Source organism: Camarhynchus parvulus, chromosome 3 (genome assembly GCF_901933205.1).
Source record: "Camarhynchus parvulus chromosome 3, STF_HiC, whole genome shotgun sequence".
Lineage (NCBI taxonomy): Eukaryota > Metazoa > Chordata > Aves > Passeriformes > Thraupidae > Camarhynchus > Camarhynchus parvulus.
In genome coordinates, this window is record NC_044573.1 from 43,666,080 (window position 1) to 43,677,434 (window position 11,355).

The 11,355-nt window shown below is 39.7% G+C and overlaps 1 protein-coding gene across 2 annotated transcripts in view; it reads right to left on the reverse strand.

Moving 5' to 3' along the window:
- The window catches only part of B3GALNT2 (beta-1,3-N-acetylgalactosaminyltransferase 2), a 28,153-nt gene that overhangs the window by 1,046 nt on the left and 15,752 nt on the right, over window positions 1-11,355 (reverse strand). Inside the window, exons 5-11 of one of the 2 annotated variants that reach the window (XM_030944678.1) lie at window positions 11,121-11,216; window positions 6,604-6,714; window positions 5,753-5,831; window positions 4,380-4,560; window positions 2,704-2,829; window positions 503-662; window positions 36-92 (exon numbers count right to left, since the gene is read on the reverse strand). In XM_030944678.1, coding sequence (XP_030800538.1) covers window positions 36-92; window positions 503-662; window positions 2,704-2,829; window positions 4,380-4,560; window positions 5,753-5,831; window positions 6,604-6,714; window positions 11,121-11,216 — 810 coding nt within the window. Of the gene's footprint in view, window positions 1-35; window positions 93-502; window positions 663-2,703; window positions 2,830-4,379; window positions 4,564-5,752; window positions 5,832-6,603; window positions 6,715-11,120; window positions 11,217-11,355 lie in introns of both variants that reach the window. The other variant, XM_030944677.1, reaches the window with a different exon arrangement.

Genomic DNA, 11,355 nt, shown 5'->3' on the forward strand with positions numbered 1-11,355 from the left:
CTTTCTGTAAGGTCAGACAATTCCTTCAGACTTACTTGATATCGCTTGGGTCCTACAGCTGCCATCCAGATGCCCATGCTCACATCTTCACCCTGAGATGAAAATAAAAAATACAGACATGAGCACCAAGAAAGCATAAAGCATTACTGTGACCTGGAATGAGTTGCATCATCTACCAGCAGTAAAGAATGGTAACTACAAAAACCTACACCAGACTACTGCAGAGGTGTTAAAATAATCCTCCCACCTTTCCCATGACAATACACTGTTCTTAAAAAAACAGAGTACAAAAAACAAGATTACAGCTCCAGAGGTTCTCAGTCCAAAACATCTTTGTGCTTTGACCTAGAACAGGCACTAAGCATGGCAACCAAAAACATGGTAAAAGCCCACATGAGCCAGGAGAACCCAACACTAACACCTGAGCAATGTTCTTTCTGACTCAGTACATGCTGTTCCCCAGACCACTTTAACACAGAAAAGCTGAACTAATCTTTATTACCTGGTACGTTTTTAATCTTTCAGAGTTGCTTGCCAGCCACTGCACAATGTCTTTGGAGATGACATAGCCAGACCCACAAGCAAAAGCTGGGTATGCAGGACTTGGATACTCCAGTTCTTGCCATTTCCCAGTTCGATCAACTGCCCAATTTAGTCTGAAACTGAAGACCATGTTAGACATGAGATGTTTATAGAGAGTCCTCTGTGGAACCTATGAACACTGGTAACTGAAGTAATACTGATAAACAACTGAGAGAAAGAAGTAGGTGATCCTAATTATAGCTCCTAGTCTTATTTCTCTAGGGCACAAAGCTGAAATTGTAACTGTTGTTTGGTCTCAATCTTGGATAATAAGAGAAAAGTTTTCAAAACAGAAACAAAAGCAACATTGACAGTCAGGTCCTCAGCATCTGCCCCTTGCTGTTGGGTTTTGAACTAGGTAAGCATACACATCCTTACCCATTTTGTTACAGGCACATCTGTCTCCTGCTAATTAACCCCTTTGGTTAATCAACATTACACAAAGGCAGTGCCTCCAGCAGGCATGCAGACAGTGATTTTACGCAACCCATCTTCCTGTTAAAACTAGTGGCTGCTTAAAAATCAGGAAGCAGTACTACCTTCTCTAAGCTGTTTTCCAAGTGAAGCTCAACAAAGGAGATGTTCAAAGGCAGCCATCACTGAATTACAAAAGAACTCTTCCTGGCAGTGGTGTTCTCTAAGGAAAGCTTTATTCACTCCAGAGGCCTGCAGGAAGCAGTCTCTATCTGCACAGTCTCCCCAGACGCTGGGAGTGTGGCAGAGCTCGCTGCCGCGCTGTGCAGTGCTATCGACCCTGCCAAACTGCCGAGTGAAGCACTGAAAAGCATCCTGCTTTCCTGTTTGGGAACAAGCTGCTATTGCACTCCTCTGGCCTCACAAACAATTCATGCAGTCACAGCTAAGAGACAAAACTGTGTCAATGCAGCAGGGGTTCCCCCTGTTTCACAAAGAGGTTCAGCATTGCTGATTTCCAGTCATGAGCACAAGAAGCTGAAAGCTTCAGTGAGCTACTAAGAACTGTCACCTCAGACAACAGCCCCAAAAGGGAGGAATTACAGCTGAGTGGCAGGTATGTTATCAGATTCTGACCATTCTCAACTGAAGCTGACATGTTAAAGCACAAAGTAAATGAAAGTCTCATCTGGTACCTGAATTCACTTTAGGCACAGTACCTTCCACTCCACTGAATCACAGCACGAAGGGTTCAAGCCCCTCCGGACTGAGAAGCATCTGCTTTGATAATCATTTTATACTTCCATAGTTATTTCAGTGTTGTTCCCTACATATCACACTTGCCTGACCTGAAGACTGTGACTATTAAAGAATTTACACTCAAAGATGTCACTCTACAGATCTTTGGGATAATCACAAGATAACCAACTATTTCACACACTTGACCACACACCTTATTAAATCGCTTTATAAGCAACAGGCATGACCAGATTTGTGAAGCAAAGCAGCAAAGGCCTGTTTTTCTTCAATGTGCAGAGGGCAACAGGAAGGCACATTGCACCATTATGCTATATTGAATGCTATAGTAGCATAGAGTTCCTGCTATATTGGATTTCATACCAGAGCTGCAGTGCATTCCATGGATGAAACGGAAGATATGGGCTATTTTGATTCTTCTGATTATTCACAAGTTCAGTCAAAAATTTATTAATCGGATCTGCTATTTCAAACAGCAGAAGTGGGTAGCAATGCCTGAAATTCACAGATGTTACAATAAAGTGCAAACCATAACAGAAATTTTGTTTCTCCTTTTTACCTCAATTCCTCAAGCCCACGAGAAAAATCACAGTGACATTACAAAAAGTAGTATTTATAGTTCTGTACTATGTACTTTTAACTTCGCTGTATTGCCTGGAAAATTCTTATTTACTTTAGTACCACGACAAAGATGTCTGTAACACATTTTAAAACCAGGTAAGATATTCAGCAAGTTTAAATCACTGAAAAGGCATACTCTGGAAAGTTATTGTAAAGGACTGATTTCTGATTCTGAGATTCAAAGTTTAACACATAGAGAAGTCCTGCTTTTTACAACTGGCTTCCTTAGGCATAAGAGGGGAGCCCACATGAAAACAGACTTAAATCACTAAACCGTTCACTAAAGAAATGGTATCTAGCTCTTAAAGGTAATTTTAAAAAACAACTTACTTTCCCCACCAAATGTTTGGCCTGTCCAATTTTTTCTGCATTATCCTGTTAAAAACAGCTTCCAAATCAATATAACAGTCATCATCCGTCTTCAGCAACAAGTCAAAACTTGTTGATTCCACTGTCCTGTAGCCAAAAAGGAAAGTGATGAGATGCTGAGCTGCACACTACAAACTACAGAGAGCATGCTCTGCAAGGGGTTTTTTGGGATGTGGGGGGGAAACAAGAGGGAAGGAACATCTTTGCTACCCTTGACTTTTAAATGTTTTCTCTATCGACCAAGGCTGACTGCTTGTCCTTCAAAGGAGATGCAGCTGTATCCTATGATGATCTTACAACATGGACTTGTGTATGAGCGGAAGAAAACAAGTTTGAAGTTTTGTACTCCAGGACAGATGGTGGATTTACTAACAAAACGATCTTAGGTAGTATTGACCTCAGAAGGATATGAATCCCTGATGCTGATGGCAGCACAGCTGTTAAAAGCCACTGGCTACACGTCAGTAGCCTACTTTCAGAATGAGACAGTCAGTTCAAGGGCAATGAGAAGGTTGTAGGTGGTAAAAAAAATCTGTGGAAACAACTCTGTACTTACTCTTTCTCTGTAAATGCACCTTTCACACATGAAAAATGTTATCTTTACCTGTCTGAAATAGTTGAATATGACACACATAAAATAACTAAAACAGCTTAAGATTCTAGGGATCATAGCTGGGTTGGTTACAAACATTTGTAAGGGTAACTTCCTGCAACAAGAAGGGTATTTTTAAAAGCCTTTTATTACTAAATCTTGAAAAATTGCTAATCTGTAAGAAATTATCACAAAGATCTAAGTCTTGACATGCAAACCTCCTTTTAGAACTGAAAGCATGGTTCAGTTTTTCAGTTACATTCATAGCCATGGAATTTGTGACATAAGTGCATAATGTTGCAAGCAACTAAACTGAATTTTGGATAAAGTACAGCTGTCAACTGTATTTCTTACTCCACAGCAGCATCAATTAACTGAAACAGTTGTCTCAGAGTAATGGAAATCACTGCAAATTTAGAGGTAGAAACTTACTGGATTAACCACAGACAATGCATTTCACTATGAAAACTCTCCCTATCAGCCTTCTGTCCCCGCTGTACACATGCTCCCAATCCTTCCCCTCCATTCAGCAGTGGTGTGGCCACATCAGGACTACATGTGCAGTCTTAGACTCCTCAGTACAAGAGGAACAAGGCCATACTGGGCAGAGAGTCCAGCAAAGGCACATCAAGATGATTATGGGACTGGAGCAACAGCCACAAACTGAAACACTGAATAAGTACACAAACTGGCCAAAAGCCATCCTTTAAAATATTAAAACTGCTAGTTTTCAGTGAGATACAAACGAAAAGAAATTACAAGGAGAAATGAAAATTTTTACTCCTGGACTCAGAGCAGAAGCCTGTCTTGCCAGCTTGTGCAGATTTGAGGCACCAAGGGTCAGCATTCAAAAACTATAGGCACTGCCATTTTACTCACTACATGCACCCAAAATTGTGAGACAGAAATACATCTTAATGAAGTAAATCACATAAGGCATGTATTTCATGGAACCCATCAAGTAACATAATCTGCTAGATCATCTTGCACTACAAACAGCACCATTCCTAAGAGAAAATAAGAAAATACTTTCTTTTCTCCTTACCATCGGTAGAAGTTCAGCAGTTTGGAGGGAACATTTCTGTAAGTGTCAATCACATCTACAAAAACAATGTCATCATACATACTGCTTTCTTCCTTCAACAAAGCATCTTCCTTCTCAAGGTTTTTGATGTGACTTGCAAACCTTTCTGGGCGAGTATGGAGGCTTTTTAAAAGAGCATCACCTTCTGAAAGAAACAGCACCCATTATTAAACAAAGATGCATATCTACATATTATTTCACATTTCTCTTGGATCATACAGGGCACACATTGACAAAATGAATCTGAAGAAGCGTTCAAATTAATGGGGTTATGAAAATCCTGCAATTAATTTTAAAATTTCTACAAAGTGGTTTAAGTTGCAGAACAACAAATATTTTTTTTGTATAAGGCCTGACGCTAAAAGTTTAAAGTAAAAAAGCATTCTCTTCCTCTTCAGTAATAAAATAATTTAACTTTCTAAGGATCCTTAATATAAAGAACAATCTGAGACTTCACTATTTCTCTTACTGTAGAGTAAAAAGGCCACTGTCAGTTCCTCCTAAGTATATGTATCTAGCATTAAAAAATAACCACACAAACAAACAATGCTGTGCTAAATATAATCAAATAGGCATTGCTTTGAAGTAGCACAGATGATCCCTGCTGAACCATATCACATAACTGCAGGCAAAAGCTAAAAATATATTGCAGATAAGGAGGTAGTTTGTGGTACTGAAGAAAAGTTTGTCAAACAAGATGGAAGGGCTTTAGCACACACCTCAATTCAGGCTCCTACAGAGATGACAAGACAAGAGGACTGCCCAATTGTATCTGCCAGGCCTATCTACAAAAACACAGCAATAACACTCTCAAAGTCAATGCTCACGATGGACCAATAAGAACTCCATTGACTCCAGTGGTATGTGGCCAAAATCTTAGAAATTGGAAAAGCCTCCTCTAAAATCTCTCAACATTCTGCTGAAATAGGTGTAGAAGAGCAACAATAGGGATAGAAACTGTTTGTCCATACTGTTAAACATTGTGATACAGTACCTCTAACTGCAGCAGAACTGGAAAAGAGTGTGAAAAATATCAGGGAAAGATTTCATTGCATGACATTTTTTAAACTTGATTTTGGGTAACAAAGAAGAGAGTCTAGATAAAAAGACAAAGGAAGGCAAGTCAAGTGGAGTGGCTGACAAAAGGCAAGCAAAGGAACCACATCAGGACATTGACTCAAAGCATAAAAGAGTCAGGAAGAAAATGTTTCTGCTAAAAGAAAACCTAGAGTGACTTAAGTTCATGGAGACAGCACAAATTATACTCAGAAGTGTAATTTAAACTGCCTGTTTTACCATACCATCAAATGTCATGCTATGTTTTGTGGACTTACCTTGAATAGTGTAGATAAAACCACCTGCTATTCCCTCCACACCTTCTGTGAGTTCATGTGGCAGTGACCCTTCCCCTGCCTGTTAGGAACAGATTAATTGAAATTAGTAGATTAATTAATTAATCTCTCATTATTGATGTGTTTTCCCTCTGATTTTAAGGTGTGAAGTTTTCTGGCAGCTAAGAATGAAATTAATGTAAAGCTCTGCTGGTTCAGGCACTTGCATAATCACAGAACCACAGAACATCCTGAGCTGGAAGGGACCCACAATTATTGATGTCCAGCTCCCGGTCCTGCACAGGACCACCCCAAGAATCACACCATGTGCCATGAAAGACTAAGACTAAGATTTTTAACTGAAGTTTTGTGGCATTTTTTAACGTTTTGCCCAGAACTAGCAGTGCCACTGACACTTTCAGGAAACTAGTTTTAAAGTTGACAGCAAAATGCAAAATTATTCTGGCTAAATTACAATGACACAGGATGTTTAGGCAAGCAACAATCTGACATGAAAAGAGACACACCGCCAAAAAGCAAATACCCAGACTTCATCACATCAGCTGGGATTTTAGCACAGGATTTTTGACCCACATTTTGCCATCTCTGATACATTGATACTGCTTCACATTCTCACAAAAACAATGAGAGATTTACTACCCTCAAAATAAAATGCCACTTACAAGTGTAATTTTTTTGCAAGAAGGCAAAGCAAAACTTCTCTTCTGAGACAAAAGGAGAAGCCCAACTGAATCAATGATTTACACAGAAAAACACAGGAAAACAAAATGCTAAATTCTCAACAATTATAGGAAAAATAGAAACATGGTGGAAAGGAAGGTGAGGGGACTCACTGTAATGACTCTGAAAACACCTCCTCCATCATTCACCATCACTTTATGAAGGTTTCTTGAAACCAAGCCCTGAAGATCCTGGCTCTCCCACACAATGGTACCTTCAAAACTCTGGTAAGAGAGCAAAATACAGTTATGCAGGTATACAAAGACTTTAAAAAAATGGAAGTCAAACAGTTTGGGCTCATTAAAATGATTTTAAAATAGTCAACTTCACACAAGATTTAGTTTGAGTGCATAACATAAATGTTTTACTTACACTTCAATAAGAATAAATAACACATAAATGAAACACATCCATGAAACTCAGTAACATGTAATCATTCTTTTAAGACTAATCATTAAGACTATATTAAACTTTTAACAGAAGCATAGCATAAAAGACTTTGGCTTTCTAAAATCATCAAAATAGCATTTAAAGGTGACCTGAAGTGAGTTTTTAAAAATCAAATATAAAATCCTGCATTACAAAGAGAATACATTAAAACAGATTTGGAAACAAGCTCAGCTTTTATCGTTATCTGCCAAACAGAGATCAGAGACTGGATCCTGACACCAGCAAAACTCAAAGAAAAATACAGCCACCTTTATGGCAGTAAAGGTGTCACAAGCTACTGTAGGACTCACAGAAGTCTTACCTCACAACTTGGCTGGTAAGGAAGAAAAAGACAAGTGAATAACTTCAAAATTTTCTGGTTTTAACAGTCAAATTAGGCTATGCCACTCCATGTTTTACATATAGTGTATGTAATTTCTTGCATTTGAAAGGACTTAATCTCAACTTTAAAATGAAGACCCCTGAGAACATGTAAAGGAACAGGAGATAAGTTGTACAAGTAAGAGTATTGGTAGAATTTTATTTTAAAAAAAATTTTAAAGCAATCTCTCCCTTATGAAAAGGTAGGGTTGTTATACTCCTGACTCCTAGATGAGCACATTCCATTTTGTCTCTCCCACTTTCATAGGAAACACACTGGTTGTTAGTGTGGGTGTTGGAACAGAAAAACAACTTGTTTGTACATGCATCTCTGTTGCTGTAGGAAGTCTGTTTACTTATACCAACCTCTAATCTCTTCCCCATTTTATCTTCCTTGTACACTAGACACCTTCTCTAAAAATCCTCCTGAAACACCTTTAAGCCTAGATTATAGTTCAGCTTTCTTTATTGCTTTCCTCTAGAAGTAGGTCTTAGCATCTGCAGCAGCCTCAGTGTTTAATGACAGCTGTGTGTGTACTTCAGAAGTCTCTCATCTATTATTTAAAAAGTCAGGTTTATAAGCTAATAATGGAGCTAGCCAGTGTTTATTCAAGCCTGACTTCTATGCTCAATATCTTCCCCTTGTTTCATAGAATCACAGAATAAGCTGAATTGGAAGGGACCCATAAGGATCATCCTATCCAACTCCTGACCCTGCAGGACCATTCCTAATTCACACCCTCTCCCTTCAAGCATTGGCAAAACTCATCTTGAACTCTTGGCTTGGTGCTGTGACCACTTCCCTGGTGAGCCTGTTCCAGTACTCAACTACCCTCTGGATGAAGAACCTTTTTCTAATATCCAGCCTAAAACTTCCCTGATGCAGCTTCAGGCCATTTCCTGTCCCTGGTCACAGAGAAGAGACCAGTGCTTGCTCCTCCTCTTCCCCTCCTGAGGAAGCTGTAATTACAATGAGATCTCCTCTCAGTCTCCTCCAGGCTGAACAGATCAAGTGACCTCAGATGCTCCTCAAATGCCTTCCCCTCAAGACCCTTCACCATCTTCATTGCCCTCCTTTGGACACTCTCTAACAGTTCAGTGTCTTTCTTATATTGAAACTGCCCCCAGCACTCGAGGTGAGGCTGCCTCAGAGCAGGACAATCCCCTCTCTTGCCTGGCTGGTGATGCTGTGCCTGAATGCAGCATCAGGACACGGCTGGGCTTCATGGCTGCCAGGGCACTGCTGACTCATACTCAGCTTTCTGTTGTTTGCTTAATTATTTCTCAGTTATCAAAATAAATGGACCAATATTAAGACTTTTTCTAGTGGCTCCATTTCTCTTTTTGCAGTGACTGTCATCTCCCATTCCAATGGTTTTTGCTGTAGGGATTGGGCTCTAATCACACTTCAGTGTCCTCTTTATAGACACAACCTCTGGAAAGTTGTTTAGTGAACAGGAGAGTCCTTTAGGAGCAAGAGAGTCCTTTCATGCCTCAGCAAGCAGAAACATTACACTGACTACTAGTGATACTGACTTCAAATGTACCAGGAGTCTTAATCAGTTACTGCCAGTGAACCTCAGTGGAAGGTGTCCTAAGGCTGCAAGCTATCATTATTTTCCAGGTTGAGAGACTCGTAAGCAAATTTTCTAATGACTTTAGCCCCCAGCTATCCTTACTCTAAGCCAGTTAATGAAAGCTGAGGCCTGAAAATGCTTCAAGCAAAAACATTAGTGGCACACCTGAGACTACATCATCTGTTTTTCCCCATTTAAATTCCAGCCTTGTTGCTGCCAGAGCGCAGTGGCATTTACAGTGAATACCGAACAAGTGAACTGACATAATGCAGCCCTGCCAAACTCCTTTCCTAATGTTAAACAGTGCTGTGCTTTTTGTTCCTCCAACTACTCCCCATTAGTAATACAGAATATGTGCAGTACAGAGTCCCATCTTCATGCAAATGGCCCAAGGCTTTTTGACAAAATAAGTGCACTACTAAGACTTGTCTGTAAGAGCCCTGTTTGTTTTAGTTATCTGCTGGTGCTTCTGCTGTTCTGCGCTTTCAGTCGTTCCAAAGCTGAATGATCGATTCTGTCTCTCACAATCTGGCCTGCCAGATGCTTATTCTAATGCTGCATTTCCTTTCCTTTCCCCAAGACGAGCAGAAAGAGCGGCACTTCAGCTGCAAGATGAATGAAGCTCTTCAGCAGTCTGTACAATCCATTACTTCTTCAAGGTGGAAAGACAGAGAATAGACACTGTCGCAGACAGCATCCTATGACAATTAAATAGTTCACTAAATTTAGAGCTCTCAAACAAGTAGACAGGAACACGTGGGCATTGCCACCTCTTCTGAATCATCGTGTGTGCTTCAGCATCCTGAGCATCACAGGAGACTGCACGCTGTGCCTAAGCCCTATTAATCTACGTTAGAAACATCGTGTTACCCTGTAAGCATTCAGTGCATGACACACATCAGATTAAGGAAGCCCACACAAAGAAATATATGAATACTAATATTCTCTCTCTCAAGGAAGTATTTCCCATCTGCCTCTCAGGAAAACTGCAACCATTTATAGCAAAATTACAACTGCCTGGAATTTTAGCATCTCAAAACAAAGTCTTACAGGGGAAAGGCTCACATGATAGACTACCAAATTACTGGGTAACCAATATTCCTTTTAAAAATGTAAAATAAACCCTTAATCACTTCAGTATGAAATTAGATTGCCAAAGCGTATGTACACAATACTGCAAGTGGTCTGCTCACCTGAAAGGTCTCCTGCCAGCATAACAACTTGCACAGTATTCAGTAAACACTGCAGATTCCCCTTAAAATTAATAGATTTCCAAATGCATTCATTAGTATGCATTAGAGTTTGCAATTACTAATGCAATTAGTATTCATTAGAGCCAGGGGAATAAATCAGAGAATAAACTGGCCCAAATTGTCCTCTCTTCCCTCTTCAGTCTTCTCTTGCTTCATTCTTTCATAACACAATTTCTTTAGTAATAAAACAACCCAGACCTAAAGACAACTTACAGAAAGAGCAGCAAGACTCCAGGAAAATATTTAAATTAAGGGAAACTGTCTAAAATGGTAGCTGAGATATCTAGCGAGAGATCACTGGTCCACTGAGAACAACTCCTCGTAGCTGAGAGGGTCTGCTAACTAGAATTCTCCTTCTGAGCCAACCTTTATTCATTAAATCTTCACTGTAAAATCATCAGGGTATGATATTCTGTTCCATTTGTGTTTAATCCCCTTCCTTCCTATGCAGGCCACAAGTAGGTTCCATATCCCTATACCAAAACCAAACCACCCTGTCACTGCAAACATAATACACAATATCTTGATGTTATGTCCAAGACATCAGATGCAGAAACCTCTTTACCAGCTGTTCCCTAGAAACCTGTGCCATCCTCCCCTCCCTATCTTGTGCCCTAATGTCTGATAAAGCGGAAGGGAAAAAGAAGCACCACATGTTCTGGTAAACTCTCCCACAGAATCAAAGCAGGTACAGTTTTCAATCAGAAATAGATAAGTTTTCTGAAGTTGCTACTATTTGACAAAGTAATTTTTTATCAATTTATATTTTCCAGGCTTATGCTTTATAACTACCTGTGATAATAAGATGCTGTAAAACAAATACTGGATTTCAGCACATCCCTGCAACTACTTACCCATTCTGAGATTCTATGAACTAACATTCTAGAGGTTTTCACTTGCCCTTTTCTGCCTCAAGCAAAGGCCAGTTTTATCAGTCAGTCTGCCCAGATGACTTAAAAGAACTGCTGGCAGTTCTGGTACTGCACATACCTCTGGCAAAATAAACTGCTCTACTGGCTTGTACCACAGTCTGTTCACCTGCACTCCACAGCTCGGCGGACTAAAGCGAGCACTGAAGATGGCTTCCTGCGAACAATGGGAAAAAAACAAAATTAAAAAAAACTACAACACATATTAAAAGTGCTACTCTATTACACAGGCCATAAAATGGCTCTTAGATAATAACAAATTACAAAAAGATTCTGCATTGCCAAATTCCAATCTT